Source organism: Megascapheus bottae, chromosome 2 (genome assembly GCF_031878675.1).
Source record: "Megascapheus bottae isolate mThoBot1 chromosome 2, mThoBot2.hap1, whole genome shotgun sequence".
NCBI classification, from domain to species: domain Eukaryota; kingdom Metazoa; phylum Chordata; class Mammalia; order Rodentia; family Geomyidae; genus Megascapheus; species Megascapheus bottae.
In genome coordinates, this window is record NC_143510.1 from 27,782,459 (window position 1) to 27,805,591 (window position 23,133).

The window sequence follows — 23,133 nt, forward strand, 5'->3', positions numbered from 1 at the left end:
TAGACTCACCACTTCATTTTCTCTCATCTCCCTTTCTCCCTTCCCAAGTCACTCTAAGTAAGCTCACACTTCCACTTTTTCTCAGGTGTACATAAAGTATTTTTGATCCTATTTGTCCCCACCCAATCTCTCCATTTGCCCTCCCCCTTCTTTCACTAATACCCAAAGCCTGGACAGAACCTGCTTTACATGCCTGTCATTATTTTATATTCAAATGAGAGGCGTTTAAAAAAGTTCTTTAGATCAATTTGTTGTATTTTTCACGGAATACCTTGCTAATCCATGGCTTCATTAGAAATATGCTTCCATACATCTTTCTTGATAGCATGCTAATTTTGAGAAACAATTCTCTGACATAAATAACTAAACTCTACTTATTAAAATGTTTAATTTTCTGGATAGAGAAGTGGGGAAATCAAGATGAGCAGGGGGAGGGGGAAGAGGGAGGGAACCATGTTATGAGAAAGGGTTTCAATGTTTGTGAAGTAATGCACCTTCTATCTGGTGAATATAATGTAACCCTTCTATTAATTACAATAAAAAAAGAAAAAAAATTTAATTTTCTAGCCCCTACCTTCTGATATAAAGTATCTTCTGAGTTTAACAATGAATTATATACCAGAACGAAACTAGTAAAACAAGTTGACCAGGTCTCTTATTATATTGAAGGGTATGCCACCTTCAAGGCAACAGGAGCCTAGGGCACAGATGAAGTGGTAGCCATCCATCAATGGTAACTTAAAGTATGAGGTAAAGAACCAGGAGGAAGGAAAACAGTGACTGACTGGAGAAATGAAAACAGCAGAGAAAAGCAAACAGAAGTTTCTGGAATGGGAAAGTGATCATTTTAACTTAGTCTAATCTGTTTTAGAGTAAGCAAAGTTTGTAATAACAGCACAAATATTATTATGGATGTGCTTTTGTACACCAAAATACTTAAAAGCTTCAAGTCACAGAAAGTTAAATCAACACATGATCCTTGAGCTTCCTTCATTGAAGCAAGTGGTTCATTTTGATTGGTGATTAGCTTTTTGAAGGAAACTCTTGTTTGATCCTGCTTTGTCACGTAGATGTAAGCAAGATGAAGCCTTTTTTTATTGTAATTAATAAAAGGGTTACGTGATATTTGCCAGATAGAAGGTGCATTAATTCACATATATTGATACCCTTTCACATGTCTTGGTCCCCATTATCCTCCCCTCCACCTCCCCCCCCCCCCCCGTCTTGGTTTTTCCCCCTTCCCTATCCAATTTCTAATAACCAAATACAAATAAATCCAATATATCAGATAACAAAGTGAGATACTGTAACAATATGAGATAATCAAGGGACAGCAAAAGAGATGAGAGATAACATAGTACATTAAGGACAACAATCATTCATTGTATGTCTTTTGTTTCAATATCCTGGAGGTCTTTTCAATTAGCTTCATACTATATGGCTTATATATCAAGGTTTTGCTCTATTGCAGATCTCTGCTAGTAGAGCCCAAGGTTTCTACTGATTATGACAAATGAGGGGAACAATTGAGCCTAAGTTCCTTTGAGTCTGGCTTACTTCACTTAATATGATTTTTTCTAAGACTTTCCATTTCCTAACAAATGGGGCGATGTCATTCTTTCTGACAGCAGCATAGAATTCCATTGTGTACAAATACCACAACTTGTTGATCCACTCATCAACTGAGGGACATCTAGGTTGGTTCCATATTTTTGCTATGGTTAATAATGCTGCAATTAACATTGTTGTGGTAGTGGATTTAGTATGCCCTAGTTTCTGGATGGTTGGGTAAATGCCAAGTAGTGGAATTGCTGGGTCATAGGGGAGCTCTATGTTTAGCCTTTTGAGGCACTGCCATATTGCTTTCCATAGTGGTTGAACGAGTTTGCACTCCCACCAACAGTGTAGTAGGGATCCCTCCTGGCCACATCCCCTCCAGCATCTGTTGCTATTCGTTTTCCTGATCCTGGCCATTCTAAGTGGAGTGAGGTGGAATCTTAGAGTTGTTTTGATTTGCATTTCTTTTATGACCAGAGATGTTGAACATTTCTTCATGTGTCTATAGGCCATTTTTGTTTCTTCTTCAGAGAAGACTCTCTTTAAGTCTTTGGCCCATTTTTTAAATCAAACAGAATAGTGAAGATGTGAAAAGTGATGGGGATAAAGCATAGAATATCCTGTAGAGTGCCTGGCACATGGGAGGTATTCCAAACCATAAAGGATTCTTAGTGAAAGTCCTCATATCTTAAGAGTGTTTGAGAAAAAGATGCTAGCCTTGAGCACAAAGAAGCTCAGAGACAGAGCCCCAACCCAGAGTTCAAGCTCTAGGATTGTAAAAAGCAAAGGAAGCAAGCAACCAGAAATGATGCTGAGGCTCATGTTGCAGAGTGTTAACCTTGAGCAAAAGAGCTCAAGGATAACACCCAGTCCCTAAATTCAAGTCCCAGGATCTGCACAAAAAAGGAAGAACAGAGGGGAATAGAAAGGGAAAGGTAAATGTTAGGAGCAAGTTCTACCTGGGAAATTTCTATGCTCAATTCAAATACTTTTTTTCCATATATTTTTATTGTAATTAATAGAAGGATTACCTTATATTCACCAGATATCAATTCAAATACTTATGCTGAATGTTACTTCACCAAATTCTGTAGTTTCAGCAATATCTCCAATAATACATGGAAATATAAAGCTGAGACAATGACCCCGTCTTTCCAGGGATAAGGAACCAGTACAGTTTTGACAAAAATAATGGGCAGGAGTGTCTATTTTATCAAATGAAATGTTCTTCCTGTGTTTAGCATTATGGATTATGAAATGCTACTAGATTTGCCCAAATTCAGTTCTTTCCATCACTCAATATATCATGCATCTACAATTTAGCTCTGAGACAAGGTAGCAACAGGAAGGGAGATCTTTGGGGAATGACTAGACCACCATTCCTGCTTCTGCATCTCTTTTCCCCCTTCACATTCAAGGTATCCTGAAGAAAAAACAGATCTGATCATAGCAGAAGGGAGATGTTAATCCATTCTATCTTACCATATTTGAATACCGAGTCCAAAAAGCACATAGCCACATAAAAACAAATATGGGAGATTCTCATCTCTAATACGCTACTCAGAAAAGGCCAAAAGTGGGGCTGTGGCTCAAGTGGTTGAGCACTAGCCTTGAGCAGAAGAAGCTTAGGAACAGCACCCAGATCCTGAGCTCAAGCTTCAGGAGTGGAAAAAAAATGATAGAACTTATATGACTCACTATAATTCCTTTCCTATAAAAGCTCTTTTTCTTTTCCTGAAGAGAGTTTCTCAATTTTTCACTAGTAACCTTTCAGCCCATTCTGTCTTTCTTATGAAAACAACCATTATGCAGTAAACTCAACCGTTTTCTTTAAGCAGCGGAGGACGACACAGACTTCTCTGTCTTTTGTTTTAGAGATGCAGTTAATGACATGTGCAGATTTAAAATGATTCATTTTTAATTGTTTGGATGCAGTTATATGTGTAGAAAAGTTTAATTACCAGCTATCTACATGGTTGCAATATTACCCAGAAGGCTGTACTTCTTTCTTAATTAAAAATATTTAAACTTAATAATAGAGAACTCTATTAAAATATGAATAAAACATTACAAGGAAGTTTACCAAACAGTTAGCAAATCAATTTCAGTAAACATTCGTTATGACTTACTTACTACTCTTTTCCATCACAGGGAATTAGACAGTTTTGTATCTCTTTTGGTAAAAGTTTTCCCTTCTCCTTCCACAAAATGTTGCTTCATGTTGAGAATGTTAATGGGAAGTCTACATACAATCCTGACTGTGGTGTCTTGATGGCTAAGTTGATAGTACTGTCTTTCACAGCTCAGGATGCAGATAGATTTGTTTGCTATATGCTCCCTAGCATTTCCATCCAGGATCCCCACTACAGACCTGAGGTAAGGTTCTGCCTGATCTTAGACAAGAATCTATAGCACTGTACATTATTATCTGACCAGTTTTTACAAGTTCCAAACCCAGAAGTTTTTTTCCTCAATTGCACCCCATTTCCTACCCCCCATATCAGTATAATGTCTCATACCATTCCTGCTCTGTTGTATCTATTCTTTTTATTTGCATGTGCCTCTCATTTTCCATATATTTTTATTATAATTAATAGAAGGGTTACATTATATTCACCAGATAGAAGGTGCATTACTTCACAAACATTGACACCCTTTCTTATGTCTTGGTCCCCATTTCCTTCCCCCTACCCCTACCCCTCATCTTGTTTTCCCCCCTTCCCTATCTGATTTCAAATAACCAAATAAGCATATATACAATATATCAGATAACAAGGCGAAATATTGTAACAATATGACATAACCAAGGGACAGCAAAAAAAATGAGAGATAACGTAGTACATTAAAGACAACAATCACTCATTATATGGCTTTTGTCTCTATATCCTGGAGGTCCTTTTAGCATCATGCTGTATGGCCTTATGAATCTAGGTTTTGTTCTATTGTAAATCTCTGCTAGGAGAGCCCAAGGTTCCTACTGATTATGACAAATGAGGGAAACCATTGAGCCTATCAACCACTATGGAAAGCAGTATGGCAGTTCCTCAGAAGACTAAATATAGAGCTCCCCTATGACTCAGCAATTCCACTACTTGGCATTTACCCAATCATCCAGAATCAAGGACATACTAAATCCACTACTAACACAACGATGTTCATTGCAGCACTATTTACCATATCAAAGATATGGAACCAACCCAGATGTCCCTCAGTTGATGAGTGGATCAACAAGATGTGGTATTTATACACAATGGAATTCTATGCTGCTGTCAGAAAGAATGACATCGCCCCATTTGTAAGGAAAGGGAAAGACTTAGAAAAAAATCATATTAAGTGAAGGAAAACAGGCTCAATGGTTTCCCTCATTTGTCATAATCTGTTGTATCTGTTCTTGACAGAGAAAATCTGTTGTAGATAAATCTGATTATCTCATTGCCTAACTTAAAACCAAACATTTTTAAGTTAGGCAAACATTTGCCATTGTTCTTGAAATAAAGGCCTGTAGTCCTTCTGGCCTCACCTGATCTGAGTTCTATGCACTTCTCTTGATTTTTCTCATTATCTTTTATTCTCCCCTCGACCACATGGCTCAGCTTCATAGGTCCTTTACTCTTCAAAGATTCTCATTTCAGGAGCACTGTCTCCAGCTGTTCTTGATGCCTGAAAGCATTGTTGCCAGGTTATCAAAATGTCTGGTTTTTCTTCTCTTTTGCCTTTACATCTGAGTTGAAATGTATCCTGCTCACATGGTAACTGTAGTGTCCACTATTCTGCTCAGTGCTGCCACTCAGCCATATCATTCTGTTTCTTTGTTTCCCTACTTGATCATATATTATTTCGTCTACTCATTTATTGTATGTTTCCTAGTAGATGTAAGTTCCTGAGGAGAGAGGCTTTATTTATCTTGGTTAGTGATGTATCTCTAACACTTAGGAGAATGTCTGTCCTGTAGGCACTCAATAGAAAAACAGATGCTCTTCTTTTTATTTTTCAGTCCTGGGGCTTGAACTCAGGACCTGGGCACTGCTCTTTGACACTTTTTGCTCAAGGTTAGTGCTGTGCCACTTGAGCCACAGCTCCACTTCTGGATCTTTCTGTGTATGTGGTACCAAGCAATTGAACCCAGGGCTTTGTGCATAATAGGTGAGCACTATACCACTAGCTATGCTCCCGATCCAAGAAATAATCTTCTTATCCACAAGGAACGCCATAGGCCTTATCCCATCACCTAGCAGGCCATCTATTTTAGAAGCTCAGCTTAGTTGGAAGAGCTCTACAACATGTCAGTGTTCTAAATAAATGGGCTAAAATGCTAGTTAGTAATGGAAATTTCATTCCTGCATTCATATTAACATTAGAGGAACTTCCAGTACCAAGACATTTTTCAACTTTTCTTTTGGCATTAGGGACATGTTATGACTAAACTCATATGGTTTGTGTTAAAAGTTCAGTAGTAAGGCATGAAAGTCAGAATGCAAAAGCTATGAAATGAGAAGAATTTCCACTAAAATAGAATCATGTTTTGAGGTAATAAGGCAAGAATAAAAATGTCACCCAAAGTGGAAAAGAAGTAAAACAATCTCTCTTAGCATGATCCTAAGTATAGGAAATCATAAGAAATTCACAAGAAGTAATAATCCAATATCACAATGTTTCAAAATATAAAATCAATATGCAAACATCATTTGCATTTCTATACACTAGCAAAGAACACATCAAAATGAGATGAAGAGAATTTCTATTCACAGTAGCAACAAAAAGAATACTTAGGAATGGATTTAAGGAAAGCAGTATAAAATCTGTACACTGAAAATGATAAAGAATTGCTGAAAGGACTTCAAAAAGACTTAACTATGGATTAAAAGGCTTAATAGTACTAAGATTATATAGTATTTCCCCAAAAGACCTTCATGTTCGATATAATCCTATCTTACTTGCCTTTCCATCACCAATGAAATATCTAAGGAAAGAACAACAGAGAGGCTCAATAAGGATGAATATTGGTCAAAGTAGTTTATATGGATGTGTACAAAGTGAACAATCAAAGCTGTTGAACTTGTCTTAAGAGAAAGGAAAAATAAGAGCAAAGGAGAGGGTGAGTTTATATACATACTATGTATGGAAACACCACAGAGAAAGCCTCCTTATCTAATACAAAAGAAACACACATATTAGTTGTCTCTTTGGATAATTCTTGAAGATAACCCACCGCTTTCATAACACTTTTCGCAACATTAGTGTGTTGCCTCTGGATAGTGCTTTTAGTCACACAATCCAGGTTCAAGTGGTGCCTTGTCAGCTAAACAGCAGTTATAGTCCTTGGATAAGCTGTGCAATATATAGAGCTTCAGTTCCCTTATCTAAAAAAAAGGGTGGAGGGGCACTAAAAGTGCCTATTACTCAGAGTTTTTGTGACAAATTTTTCACAGAAAATAATTTGGTAGAGTGATGACATACTTAAACATTCAGGAAATATTAACTATTTCTATTTTATTGATAAGGGTGTTTATGTCCATTATCTGTACTAGGAATAATCTAAGTTACTTTTTAAGTAATTTCTACTTTTTTTTGCCACCAGTACTGGGGCTTGAACTCAGGCCCTGTGATTTCAGTTTGCTTTTTCACTCAAGACTGGCGCTCTACTACTTGAGCCATCACCCTACCTCTGGCCTTCTGCTGATGAACTACAGATAAATCCCATGGAATTATCTGCTCGGATATCCTCTGATCTCATCCTCTTTATGTAGCTAGGATAGGCATGAGTCATCAGTGCCTTACCAAGTCACTTACATTTTATGTGACTGAATCAAAGCTTTACATTGTAATACATATATAGAATGTGTTGGCTATGACACATAAGGACTTTTATGTCTGAAAAAACGTGGAATGTAAGTATCATTTGTTCTGCATTATCTCATTTGTTCACTATCTTCCAAGAGGAGCCTGTGGGGAGCTGAATGAAAAAGTACTAATGCAGAAAAAAAATCAATCTGATGGTCATGAATGCAGCCATCAAACTAGCCTAGGGATTTATTTGATGACACTGCTTTACTGTTAACCTTCATTCATATCATTTATTATTTGGGGAACTGCTGCACAGAGACTAGAAAAGTGAATAGAATAATGATGTTTTTATGGCTCCTAATGTAGATTGTTATTGAAAATCTGTCAATTTTACTGGCAAGCTTTTGGCTCAGAAATAAGATCGTCATTTATAATTTGCAAACAGTGATAACTAAAATTATGGGAAGTAACTGGGAAATAAAAACAACTATTATGATGAAAATTACATAATTATCTTTCTCATTAAAAATAGGAGGCATTCCATTATCCTTGGGATATGAAATATACTCTTTAACAGCTGCTGTTACTGAACTAAAACACATCTGAATAGGAAGGAAATACATTACCGATAATCTAAATGATGAAAAGTAAATGGGTGCAAAGTGCAAAAAATCAGTAGGAAGTACTGCCCACCTATGTGAATGACAGAAAAGCCACTTACAGACACTTCAGGGGTCAATCTCAAATCCTCCCTCCCCTTAGATTTCCTTCAGGGAGGTTTTCCTTTCTGAAGCTGCCACTTGATGGGATGGTATGAGCCCTTGCTTTGATAAGGGGATCTGGAATTTTCTGAAAGGGTATGCTTCTTTTAGTGAGGTAGAAAGGACTGACTGGCGGTAGGTAACAACTCATTTGTGATGATTCATTTTGCTTGTCAAGTTGATTGAATTAGGAGATGCCTAGAAACTTCTTGGTTGATCACACTTCTCAGTATATCTGTGTGGATGCTTCTAGAGATGACTGACGTATGGACCAATGACTGAGTAAGAAGACCCCTAATGAATACAGGAGATACTGCCCAGTAGTCTGCAGGCACAGCGGGACAAGAAGCTGAAGAGGGAGGCTGGCACCCCTTTACTGTTATAATCTATGGACACGGGAACCTGGGTTCTTAATCCTTTCAATGTGGAATTTCTCCAGGGCTTTTCTAGGCAGCTTCCAGGCCTTTAGGCTTGGAATGGGGCTGACATCACTGGTTCCTCTGTTCTGAGGCTTTCAGCTTCTTGGATGCGCTGCGGGTACCCCTATCTCTACAATATGCAGGCGGCTACTGTGGGACTTATCCAGCTTGTGATCATGTAGGCCGATCTAATAAAACTCCTCATCTATACATGCTATGGCTCTATTCCTTTAGAACACCCCAACTAAGACACCATTTGGGAAGTCATTTCTAATTACCTCACTGAGGAATTCTGGCATTGTGAAAAGGAAATTCTATCTTGTCCACATTGCAGCTTTCCCCAGTATGCTCTGTAGTACTGACCGAGTTAACCTGGAGTTACTGGGTCTGAAGAACCCTGGATACTATGTTTATTCTGCATTAGGGAACACAATGCAAAACAATTTAATCATAATACATTGTGAATAAGATATTGAGTATAAAAATTCATATGTTTAGTGAATGAGACAAATATATACATATATTTTACCTTAATCTGTAAAGATGAATATGAACAACTAAAAATTTAAAAAGGGGATAGCAAATAATCATTTACTGAGATACCCTTATATTTGGTCTGGATGAAGCATGTATACTTTAAAAAAAATCCCTGGTAACAGTAGAGTATTTAAGAAATAATCACTCCTAGGATATGGAAACAAGAGCTTTATCTTGTGTAATTGTTGTTCTTAATGTACTATGTTATTTCTCGTCTCTTTTGCTGCCTTTTGGTTAATCTCATATTGTTACTGTATCTGACTTTGTTACCAGATATATCATATATACGTTTCTTTGATTATTTGAAATAGGAAAGGGAATGGGGAAAACAAGATGATTGGGAAGGGTAGGGAGAGGAAAATGGGGACAAAAACATGAGAAGGGGTATCTGTGTAAGAAGTAATGCACCTACTATCTGGTGAATGTAACTGTAACCACCCCTTTATACATTACACCAACAATTAAAAAAGGTATAGAAAAAAAGAAAAAAAAAGAAATAATCACTCATATTCATTCCCATAAAGTTCTAAAATAGGATCCATTGGAAGTTATCTAAAGCAACTAAGAATCACATACTTTGACTTCCTGATTGGCTAACTACATGGGAAGAGAAAGAACTATAATTTATGATACTTAACTTATTTACTTGAGGAAATGATATTCTAAATTCAAGTAGTATAGCCTTATTCCAGGCAGTTTAAAAGCAATAATGAAACATGTTTTGTAAGTATTTTTCTTGCATCAAAATCTTGATTATAGAAATTTAGAAGTATATTTAGAAAGTAATTACACAAATTCAGAAAGTATATTTTTCTACGAAATGTGAATCTCCTCTCAAATACAATTGCTTGGAAAGTTGAAAGTGAAAGAATTGTTGTATTATTTTACACATATATAGTACTGTGATTACCAATAGAAGATCTAAGTTAAAAATTTTAAGATCTGAGAAAGGAGGAATTATATAAAATTCTCCTCAAAAATAAATAATGGAAAAGAGAAATGTGGCATTATTCTCATGTCATAAATAATACATTTTATGTAATAAATTTTTATGCTATACACTAGTATGTTAAGGGAAGGACTATGTAACCTTTGTGTGTACTTATGGTAGATTGTTTTCAGTTGACTTCTTTACTTAAAAATAAAAGAAGCGAATATTAAATGATAAACCTAGGTTAGGGTAGAAGTGATAAAAATAAGAGTATATATTTAAAACAATGTTTGCTGTTTGACAAGGTATATTTTAACATTAAATTTTTGTAATCTTTTCCTTCAACTTCCATTTAAAGCCAAAGTTTGGCATTTGAAAGGTTATTGGATGAATGATTGAACTGTGAGACTTTTCCTGAATGGCTGCCTCTCAGACACACTCAATGAGATAAGTATATGGAAAGGTGAGAGTCTGCTCTAAGTTGAGCATAAGCTAAAGGGCTGGGAGTTTGGCCTAGTGGTAGAGTGCTTGCCTAGTATGCACAAAGACCCAGGTTCGATTCCTAGGTACCACATGCATAGCAAAAAGCCGGAAGTGGTGCTGAGGCTCAAGTGGTAGAGTGCTAGCCTTGAGAAAGTCCAAGGACAGTGCTCAGGCCCTGAGCCCAAGCCCAGGGCTGCCCCCCCCCAAAAAAAAATGAAGATAAGCTAAAGAAGAGATTCATCATTGGAGGAGGTCATGTTCTGCCTCTTCCTTCTTCCTTATAATGGGCCAAGTCTTACAAGCACTAATCACTGCAGACGTGGGGGACATAATGGTATACTGGTACATAACTAGGCTATCTAGGGACTGCATGGAAGAAAGGCGAGGAATTCTCATGTAAAAACTCTGCAGTGACACAGGAGAATACCAAAATGACATAAAATAGATGGCATGGGCATGGGTTTGGGGCTAGTTTCTATGCATATCCTGATAGTTGGTAGAGACAGGTGAAAGAGATACGATTATTAGGAATACTGAAGGGCTGGTGTTAAGGAAAAATGATGATGGCACAGCCAGACAGATTTGGGCATTCAATGAATGCCATACTTGATAACTCTATAATTCTCTTATAGGGAGTCTAAGGACCTAACTCTACTTAATTATGATGATTGGGTATTAATATTTCTGTCATTGTAATAGTCACAAGTTGGGTGTAAGTTGCAGGTACAGGATAAACCTTTCTTTCACAGGCTGCTTACTGAGCAAGCTCCTCCTTCGCTTCTCTAGGCACCTGAGGATGTTCACAAAGTCATGGCAGAAAAATCAAAAAGGCTGTCAAAGACACATAAAAATGTTCAATATACATCACTAGGGAATAAGTGGAAGTGATTCTTGCCATTTCTTTTCCACAAAGATACTAAAAGAATCAGTTTGATCTTGAGATAAGGTAAACAGAAAGTGTAGCAAGAACCCACTAAGATTTAGCTGTAAGAAAGTATTGGTAGAATGAGTGGAGTTACTTTTAAATTTATTTTGATTGTGGGACAGTGCTATCTCTTCAGTTTGTTAAATTTTCTATAATGTTATAAGCAACTAGCAGTGGGATTTCTGTGATCAAAAAAAACCCTCTACTCCTTCATTTTCATAATAAAAATTAGCCTAGGGATGTAGCACAGCAGTCGAGTGCTTGTCTGGAATGAACAAAACTGTAGGTTCTATCCCTAGCACTTGAAAAATATATTCAGTATATGACACAAGTGGGACTTACAAGCAGTAAACATTTATTCAATACATATTTATTAGGCTTTTGCTATGTGCATGGCATACTGCAGACACAACAGAAGATACAAAAAGAAGGACATGAACAGCTCAAGGGTACTAAGTTACAGGTAGACAATAGCAAGAAGTCTGGTGTGCTGCTGAACTACAGGGTAATGACTGACCATAATAATGTATTATATATTACAAGAAACTAAAAGAAAGCATTAAAAATTTCACTGTAAAGAAATTGTAACAGTTGAGGACAAACGTTTAGCAACATATACATACACATGTATTGAAACATCACTCCATTAATTAATTAATTAATTAATTAATTTTGAAAAGCTAAATAGCAGAGAAGATACTGCAAAGGTAATACTACCATAAAGTAGAAGGGAGTAAAAACTTTTCTGTTTTACAGCTTTTAGGTATCTTTTTGGAGAAATTCAAAGGAGATTGGAATAACAAGTATTTTGCAACATCATCTAGAAAAGCCCATAACAAACAATTCATTAGAAGTCTATTTTTCTGTTCATGTGCATTCTTTCTTCCAGTTATTTACTTGGGTGAAAATGTTTCTGTTTGTTTCACAAGAGTAGTGGCTATGTCTCTGGAAACGTTCTTCAAGCATTTACGTAGTCATTCATCTCACATTTTTCTTAAGCTGTATCCTGTTTTGGAGATCAGCTGTGAGGAGAGTGAATGTGTTTGAATAGCTCAGTGAGTGTTTTTCCATGAGACTGCTATTTTAAGTATATGGAAAGGACAAGTAGCTGGGGAGTCTACACAGAGACCAACGATGTGTGATGTGTGATGTGCGTACCTTGGCTGTTCCACAACCATTGACTGTGGTTACCCTCCAATTCAGGAAGAGGAACTGTGAGTGCTGAGAACGGTAAGAAAGTCCACATTTAACTAATAATTGATTTTAGTAGGGCTACCTATTTTGGATAGGAAATGGCAAATAAAAATTTTATGATGCAACCAAGGGTCAAGTGCTGGCAACACCTTATTCTATTCTTCAGCAATGCCTTTGCCTCTTTTATAAGGCATAGATGTTGTCTATTGATTTCACACGTAATTTATTTGGGCACAACATGCTTTTGGATTAATTTCTTTCTAGGCAAATTATCTGCATTTGTTACATGCATGAGAAGTTAGCCGACTGATCTGATTGAAAAATCGCCACCTTTTCCCTTTTGCTTTATCATTCAGCTACTGAAAACCTGTACAGCAATTGAATGCCATTTGTCAGAGTGGCAAAGAAATTGTCATGCCATTTTCATATTCCAATCATCTGCTCATCTGTTTCTCAGAAGAACAAATGCAAAATGCTTTTGATTTAACTTAATGTATTTTTTTAAATCCCAAATCTCTTGAACCATTTGTCTTCTGGGTGCAGAAACATTTGTTTGTTAAATATTCAATCATGCCCCAGTGCCAGGAACATCAATAGAGCTTGCCTGATTAACCGTAGCACAGCATATGTATGTTCAAGATGAGAATGATTTCCCCAAGGAGCATGCACTTCCTCTGCTGAACTCTATTTCTTAGAAGGACATGCAGATGGGCATTTGGACAATCATTTCTGGATGTACAAAATGATTGCTCTAGCTGAGTTGTAATTTTGAAAAGATAATTTTAATGACTCTTGAGGACCACCTACTTGGAACAGATGGGACGGGACCCAGGCTCTTTGTAACAGCCCTTTAATGCCGTATGAGTCGGGATAGAAGATTTGTATCAGCCTTTGTGAAAGTGGATGATCATTTTTATTTATATTTCAGACACATTTTTAAAATTCAGTCTACCAGCCTTCTATGATGTTATTAAAAGTTCTGTAATAAAATATACCTATAACATTCCAAACATAACGTTTGATGGCAGTTTTGAATGTGTAACTGAGTGGTTTTTTACTTGTGTCCAATAACAATTGACAGCACCTTTTAATTGGACACTAGCAAGCAAAGAGAGCAGATAACTTTACATTTGTTGATTAAAGAGGACAATTATTTGCATAAATTAGGACTAAAGGGAATCATAGCATAATAAAAACTTAATTTCTTCTTTGGTGCTAAGACTGCCCATTCAAATGTATATTACTATAACTTAAATGTCTTCATGACAACTATCCCCAGGAAGCACTTCAATTTTGGAGATGTTATAGGAAACTGTGCTAGGAATACAGTTTTCTCTGGGTGATGAAAATGATAGTACTATTTTATAATGTGTTTTTTGCCAGTTTGTAAATAAATAAAATGAAATATATGGGTGGCCACTGTAAAGAAGTAAATAACCTGTATGATGTCTGATATTAAAAGGGTTAGAACAAGTATACTTTGTAAACATCTTTACCTATAAACAATAATGCACTACAAAGAAATGAGACAAAATAGGTCTAGTATAGGATGGAAATACTAATATTTGGGGAAAATGAGATTCTTTCAGTTGATTAAGATGAATTCCATTTTTCAATAAGTTAGTTTTATGCTCTTTTAACTGACATTTAAAGATTTCTTGCAAAAATTATTGTCCACAACCAATATCAGCAAGATGTCTTTTTAGCAAAAAGTGGTAGGTAATTAGTCTATAAGTATAATCTTCATCACCTGCCTATAATAAAGCAAGCCAAATCACAGAAAAATGGGCCTTGTTTTCATAGAAGAGCTTCATTATTAGAAAGACATGTAGATGTGAACAACCTAAAAGGATGACTCACACAGAATAAATATTAAACTTGCCTAGAAGATTTATATTTTTGTAATCCATGAAATACAGGAATAAAAATGCAAAGTAATATATTAAAAATTGTTCTATCTTTTCCAACACATACGATGGCATTTAACTTTGTAAAGGCTACCCTAATATATAAGCAACATAGCGCAATTCAAAATACTTGAGCATGGAAAGATGAGTAGATTATAGGTGAATCCAGAAAGGTACAAAGTGAAATAAAAGAAAATGAAATGAAAAGTATTGAATGCTAAAATATCTTCAAAATAACACCACCAGGAGAAGACAAACACAGACCTTTTAATCTGTTATTGGTATGGTTGCCCTTGGTAGACTAGATAGCAGAAAGATAAGCAAGCTTTCTTGCTAATCTGAATGTGATAGATTATTAGCCTATGTAATTTGTGTCCACAAATTACATATGTGCTGACTGACTTTTATACGAGACAAACTGCATGGTGATGCCAGTATTTTCTTCAGTATGTGATATAAGAGCTTTTGGGGAAAAAGATGGCAGTACTTGTATTTCTAGGAAAATAAGTTGATGCATAATAAAGATATTAGCTATTTCAAATTTCAAATCAGATACATACGATAGGAGCCATGCTGGAGATAATGCCAAAATACCAAACAGAGACAATAACAGTAGCACATGTCTGTTTCTTTTAGATGCTTGTGATAGCGTGAAAGGCACTTAGTTTTAATAGCTCTCAAGATAATCCATTTTAGTTTGTCATGATATATTTCTGTAGTGTGTTTTTCAAATGAGAAACACACCTTCAAAATTATACCAGACATGTCGTATGTAGCACAGCATGGGAAATAAAATGTATACTAGCAGAAAGTTAGATGACAGAAAATGCAAAAATTCATACTTTAGAGGCTCTTCACATTGTTTCTGATGGGATTATTAGCAACTTAAATTGCAAAGACAGTTTATCATTGAAAACTTCTCTTAATTAGCCTTTACTACTATGTATACTTTCCGTCTACTGTAATAACATTATTTCATTTTACTTAGTTTTAATGCTATTGAATGCATTTGATTTCCTTTAAAAATACTCATTGGTTTAACATAAAACAAAGTCTTTTAATTACAAGTTACAAATTTCAAGCAAAATAAGTAATCTAATTATACTTATTTGCCCACTATTATTTATAGCATTACATTATGTTTTCCTTAACTCTAATTATTTTACTCTAATGATGGAACATTCTAAAATTAACTCCTTAACTCTAATTACATTACTCTAATGATGTAACATTCTAAAATAATCTAATGGTAAGGATCATTTAATAAACTAGACTTTTCTTCAGATGATAAATATGTAATTTAATATTTACTTATTTGTACAGCCAATAAACAGATAAAATTTTCCTACAGGAAAATAAATGAACTAACCCTTCCAAGGCTTCCCCCAACCCCAAATGAAGAAAATCAATCAGGTAAAGAAAGATAATAACAAATTGAACTTGTTTAAATACAGTAGAGCATTTTTGTTCATTGTATTTTGGTATACTGGTTCTGGTTTGTATCTTGTTCTCTAGAGAACCCTAAAACTTGATAATACAGAAAGATTTCTCACCTTATCTCCCTGGAGGCCACTCTGAGCAGGCTTTCACTATAGGGTATACAGGCAGGAGCTAATGCTACTGGTCACATCAATAGACAAGAAATAGAGGTGAGGGGGAGCCAAGCTACTATGCAATGAGAGTTTAGATAATGCTTGGATAACACATTTGTTTTCAGTTTTCATGTAGTTGGTTTTAAGTACATGGCTATGTAATAAACATCAAGGAGATCAGAAGTACAATTGCTAGCAGCAAAAGAAAGCTCATAAAATAATAACAAACTAAACTATTCAGATCTAGTATTGCTTCTTTTCTCATGAAGCTCTACTGCTGCTTCTGTTGCATATTCTTCACATAGATGAGACAGTAAGTTCCCCACACGGTGTTATTTGAAGTGTAGTTCTCCAAATTTCCCTCATTTCCCAGAGAAAAATCATTTCCCACCTGCCATGATTAGAATTAGTCATTTGGGTTAGGTAAAAAAGATAAGGCTGTGTGCACATGGGAAGAGGATGCACTTATTCCATCAATAAAATGGACTGGAATCAATTGGTTAGATCAGCCAATTTAAACTGTAGAATTGATGACTGGGATGCCTAAGATAAATGATCAATCTTATGGTCTTTCCAGCTTACTTTTAAAAGTATCCGACAACATTTATATACCAATTTGTGCACTAATTGGTGTATAAAGGAGTGTACAGTGGGCTGTGTTTGGGATTACTACTAGTTTCAAGCACTCTCAGAAGCAAAAATATGGTAAAAAGAGTACTTCATGTACTATGCTGAAGAAACTCATTAAAAGTTGAAAATTCCATATTTTCTGCCTAAAAAATTCTACCAGGTGCTGTTCAACTGGCTCTGAGGGTCAGGGGTATGGTTTTACTCTATATCCTACCATCCAAAGGGGATTCCTAAGTTATTTCAAAAGCTTTGTAAGCATACATACAGACATGTTTCTCATTATTTCTATAACTTGTACATAAAATGATTTATATACTTTTATTAAATGACTATATTTTGCTTTTAAATATTTTTTCAGTAAATTTGAGTGACATTAAGAATAAGATTAAAGAGATTTCATACATTGATTCTTTTTGCATGGGATAAGTTTGGCAAAATATAGTAGATTTTTGACAAAGTATTTTCAAATTATATTCAGTTTGATTTTCAACAAGTTTTTTTTATGAAAACTCTTTATGAATTTACTAACTCATCACATATTTATATTCTAGGTAATTCCAAACAGAACACCTTGGTTAAGGCAAGTCCCAGTACTAATTCCTGATTCATTATCTAAATTTTAATTGGTATAACTCTTGAAAGTCTGGGGCCATATGGAAAATAAATAGTCCTAATAGGTCCAAGGTGAAAGATGATAGGGAAATGCGGAAGCCAGAAAACTGTCAACTCAGAATGTTTAGCAACTGCAACAAAATTTCCCCAGAGATCTAAAATGTGTTCCAATGTGGGTCCTGCTAACATATAACTAAGTTGTACATTATTTTTCATTCTGGTAGACAAAGATTAAAATAAAAAAACATAAAAGAACCCTAAAGCTTGTTCCCCAAAATTAAAAATGAAATTTCTGTTAATGAAAAAAGGCAGCAATAGAGTTGCCATAACAACCTGATGCAACTGTTGACTGACAGCAATCTGTTGCATTTTTATAAATAGAATGTCAACTAGTTTTAGTGCTTATTGGAGCTAATGGAACAACTGTGATTTATGACTACTTTACAAATCAAATGGTACCTCCTCACTGCTGTCACCGCCATAGAAATCATCCTCCAATTGTGTGTCTGTCCTCATCGTACTGTTGTCCTCTTTTAGATCCAAAATAAAGGGACACTCCTTTGGGGACATATTCTGAGTCTTCCCATGAGGTGCTGATCGTGGTCTAGATGAAAATGTGAAAATGTCTTTTGGAATAATTTGGGTTCCATCTGCCTGCTGGTCAGGTTCATTGTTCTTGATGGCTTCTGGCCACAAGTGTGGAGTAATGTAGGAGTCACCAGCCAGGAGTGGAGATGGACTGCCGGATGCTGAGCAGGGAAGATGGCCATCATTTTCAGGAAATACCCACTCATCTGACATTTGGAGAAAATGACAAAAAATGAGAGTCGTGTTCCATAAAATTGTCATTTTAGGCAGACAGGTTCAAATTTCTTGTTGAAACAGATTTCTGAAATAAGACCGAAGCCAAAGAAGACAGTGTATCCACCATCTTGTAGTTTGCTAAACACTTAACCGACAGTTCAGTGCTCAGAGCTATAGGTAACTCATTTTCTGTCCTCTCCACTTGAGTTGAAACACTAGCCAAGAAATTTCTCAGAATGGATGAATTATCACCTGTTCCTTATTGTACAAACTCATTAACTTCACATTCAGAGGGGGGAAATATTCCAGAGTTTACAATTTTGAATTGCTAGCATCTTCTTACTACAGGAGGGCAGGGTCCGGTATTAATGAGTTTCTTTGCACAAAATATTTGATCATTGTTTGGATTACAAATGATGGAAGAGAAAAGCCATAGGAAGATGACAGACCATTTCTCCATTCTCCAGGATGAAATAAGGCAATTCACAGATTAAACTGAGTAGACATTTCAGCACCATTAGCATTGTTCATCTGAGTGGTGGCTTCCGCTTGCTAAAATGTGCCTTTATGCTTGATTTGTGGGAGAATATTTTGACATACAAAATCTTGGATATGCAAAATCTTTTTAAAAACATGGTGCCTATTGCTGAGAGAGGTAGCTAATTGAACATTAAGAAATTTCAATCTTTGGGGCTGGGAGTTTGGCCTAGTGGTAGAATACTTGCGACCTCAGTTTGATTCCTTGGTAACACATACATAGAAAAAGCCAGAAGTGGTGCTGTTACTCAAGTGGCAGGCCACTAGCATTGAGAAAGCCCAAGGACAGTGCTCAGGTCCTGTGTTCAAGCCCCAGGACTGGCAAAAATAAAAGAAATTTCAATCTTTTATATGCTATTGAGATAGGGATTTTTTGGTTGTAAACGGTTTTATATTGTATAGAGGGGTTACAGTTACATTCATCAGGTAGTAGGTGCATTACTTCTCACACATTCATTGATACCCCTTCTCATGTTTTTGTCCCCATTTCCCTCCCCCCACCCCTTCCCAATCATCTTGTTTTCCCCCCTTCCCTTTCCTATTTCAAATAAACAAACGTATATACAATATACCAGGTAACAAAGTCAGATGCAGTAACAATATGAGATTAACCATAAGGACAAAAAAAGAGAAAAGAAATAACATGGTACATTAAGAACAACAATTACACAAGATAAAGCTGTTGTTTCCATATCCCAGAGTTTCTTTCATTTAGAGATAGATTTTATAATACCATGATCCAAATGGTTTGGCAGCACAGCCTTTATAGTAAATAGCATTAAAAAGCATGCTTATTTTCTTCTTTAGAATGATAGTGGGAAAAACTGAGCATTTTCTCAATCTGTTCTATTTTTCTTGAAGATTTTCTTTTTCACTGCATGTTTCAATGGTAAAAATCTTACTAGATGCTCATAGCCTGTGTCTATAATCCTAACTACCCAGGAGTCTGAGATCTGAGATTCTCGATTTGAAGCCAGAAGAGAAGGAAGAGAAGTCTGAAACTATATTCCTGGTTAACCAGCAAAATGCTGGACTAAAGATGTGGCTCAAGTGCTAGAGCACCGGCTATAAGTTAAAAGCTAAGCAAGAGTAAGAGACACTGGAGCTAGGACATACACAAAAAATTCTTGTAAGCAACTTTTCTATAGAACCATGCTATGAACATAGTCATTTACACTTGGCTTTGTAGTTATTATGATCACAATAAATGATACTAAGAGAGATATAAGATTTCCCAGCTCCAAACCCTATACTACAAAAGCAAAATGACAAATAACAAAAAGTTTAATAAATATAATTGAGGTTTTTTTTTTTGGGGGGGGGAGATGCCAGTATTGGGGCTTGGACACTATCCCTTGGCTGTTTTCAGTCAAGGCTGACACTACTACTTGAGCCACAGCTTCACTTTCACTTCTATTGGTTTTTGTTTTTTTTTTTGTTTTTTTTTTTTTTTGGTGGTTAACTGGAGATAAGGAGTTTCATGAACTTTGTTGCCCAGTCCGGCTTCAACGATCCTACCACGATCAAACCATGAGTAGCTAAAATAATAATCATGGGTTACCATCACCAGGTTAATACAAATAATATTGATGGCACAAATAGGAAATATCTCATAATTCATCTGTCTTGTGTTAAAACAATATTGTACTGTGTCATTCAGAATGGCCTTGAACTGGAATATAGTCATTTAAATTTCAGGTCCTCCTGTTTCTTCTGACTCCTTAGTGGTAGGATTATTGGTGAGTAGCAACATGCTTAGCCTGGATTTGTTTCTTAACCTAAGGATATCATTATTAACCTTGACTAGCTTGTACACCGGGGATAAATATACATTTTTTAGAGGAAATTGATAAAGGCATGACTCTCCTAAATACAAAGAAAGATGTCTATTGGCATTTGGCCAGTGGTAGGTTGAATCTATTTCAACTGATGTGTTTCTCAGAGGGTATGTAGAAGGTCCTAAGTCAGTGTAGCTACAGGCAAGTAAAGGAGCAAGTTCAATGAGCACCTCTACTTTGGAAAGAAAATCCTTTTGAGTGTTGCTAGGCACATAGTAGGTACGTTGTAAACAGCACAGCAATGAAAATGTTAAAAAAAACCCCAATGGGTTGTGTTATGTGCAGGGAAATGTGAGAGTAATTGGAGAAAAAGATGTTGGGAATGGTTATTAGTCAATTAAACAGTATTTATGACCTTTTGCCAAATGTTTTGTTAACTGTCGAAAAGTTAAAGTAAGAGGAGGTTTTTATTTTTTTACACTAATTATCTTACTACTACCAAAGCTTTTTTGGAATTTGTACTTTTACCTCAAGTATTTCCATATCAATTGTAATGAATAATTTGGTGTGTTTTCTTAGGAAAATATGTAAATTACCGTGTAATCACAATATTGCAGCAAACAAGATAAATGCAAGAATGATCACCTAAACATCTAATTAGTTTCTCTACACAGTTAGATTTATGCTAGAGACACTAATTGCATCTAACATTTTAATGAAGGTTTCAACATTGCATAAATAAGACTGACAAACTACAAACCATTTTCATTTATTTTCCTTTTTTCCCCTTGCTCAGAAACAATTTGCCTTTGTAAAAGCAGCACACACCTGCTAGGCAAGATATGTTGATAGGCTCAGTGTTATTGGCTCCAACCATCTCTCTTTCTAAAAAGGATGGAGAAATGTAACAATAGATGGTCTTTGGGGACTGACAGTATCAGGGGAAGGCTTCAAAGTTTTAAGTTTTCATGATGAATGACACAACTCAGGCCTCAAAACTTGAAGAGAAAAATACTTTCATTTATAAAAGTCTCACATAACTCAGTTTTTTTTAAAATAGGAGATTAACAAAAGATGAGCCATTTCAGCCAATGGCTGTATCACGACTTGTAAACTGATTGGATTTGAACTATTTGGTGTAACTGCATTGTATTAACAGTTAAATGCGAACCTGAGAGATCAGAAGACTGGGCTCCTGAAGTATTGAGTTCTGCTTTCTCTGCTTTTTCTTGGGTCACAATGGTGAGGGTAGCTGCTGTTTCATCTCTATTCCTGTTACTTCCAGAAGAACCACCTTTATTGGAATAAATAACTTCTTTTGATATTTAGAATAAGTAATTTTTGAAGAATAACAGAAATTTGGTAAACTTTTCATTTGATTATTTAAATACAAATGAGAGTAATACATAATTCATTATTTTTTTTGGTAGAAAGTTTAAGAGGTTCACTTTAAAATACTTTGATATCTGCATAGGGGCATTTTAAGATTTAACTTCTACAAGATGTAATAAAAAAGAATTCCAAACCTCATACAATATTTAAAGTGCCTAATTCTTTTTGGATTCTACACATGATGGAGTGACTGAAAAAAATCAAAGTTCTTACAAAATGAGATTTTAAAAGCTGTTATACAGATGATATACAGAAGGTTAACAGTTAAATGAGTCAGGTAATACAATTCTTTTTGAACCATTTCTCCTCTTCCCTTGCTCTCTCCCAGTTCAAATTATGAGTTTTAACCAAGCCCTTTCCTTCGGCTCCTTAAGAAAACTAACATAGTCATTATTTGAGAACTAGATTTTCTATCTATTCTTTTATAAAACTAGCATAAAATTTAGAAGGCTGAATTTCAGCCAACCCAAGAAATCCTACGTTTTTAAGAAATCATGTTAAATGATGCTAGCTCCAGGATCAATTAATATACGTACATTCAAATCTACACAAACGTGCCTCCAATTCACTATTTACATGAATAGCTACCTATATTAATGTGTAACTAGTTACAAAGTTTAAATTTTAACCCATATCGTTATAACATGGCAAAGATTCCAAAGGGAGAGACTGAAAATGTTAACTGGAATTAAGGGAGCTTCAGTTCAAAAGAAAATACATAAATAAAATTTGAAAAAATTATAGTAAAGTCTACAGGCAAGAAGTTCCTATATCATATTTGAGCCATTTAAAGAAAACAATAAGCTTTATTCAACCTTTGAGAATAAGTAGGGAGTCCTTTATTTCTGTGTTATCATCTATTTAATCAGAAAATCTCAGTTAGGGCTCTAGAGCAATTCTTTTGCAGAAAATTTGATTTTCATAATCCCTGTAGAATAGACAATTATATTTTACATGAATTGGCTCATAATCCTTTGAAGTTTACAGACAGCTTGCCCCAAATAATACACAGATCTAAGGTAGTATTGAAATGGTGCCATACCACAGGGTGTCTCTGTCCGTTGTCTGCTGGTGCCTTTTAACCAGAATCTTCTTCGGTTATTAGGCTTATCAGTTGATGGTTCTTGAGGGGGATGTGGATGCATAATAGGTAGACTGGCTGGTTCATTTTAATATCAAAGAAAAAAAGCCAGAACAGAAATGACCATGTCACTTGAAATAATCCAGTAAATACAATTATCACTACAGTGAGAATACTCATCTATCATTCTGACAAAATATGAGGAAATA

The 23,133-nt window shown here is 35.6% G+C and overlaps 1 protein-coding gene across 7 annotated transcripts in view; it reads right to left on the reverse strand.

Annotated features, from left to right (window-relative positions):
- The window catches only part of Cfap20dc (CFAP20 domain containing), a 183,722-nt gene that overhangs the window by 48,499 nt on the left and 112,090 nt on the right, over positions 1 to 23,133 (reverse strand). For all 7 annotated transcript variants that reach the window (XM_090323162.1, XM_090323155.1, XM_090323189.1 and 4 more), the window contains 3 exons: positions 22,886 to 23,002; positions 21,623 to 21,745; positions 17,792 to 18,126 (listed from right to left, as the gene is read on the reverse strand). In XM_090323162.1, the coding sequence (XP_090179288.1) occupies positions 17,792 to 18,126; positions 21,623 to 21,745; positions 22,886 to 23,002 (575 nt within the window). The remainder of the gene's footprint in view (positions 1 to 17,791; positions 18,127 to 21,622; positions 21,746 to 22,885; positions 23,003 to 23,133) is intronic.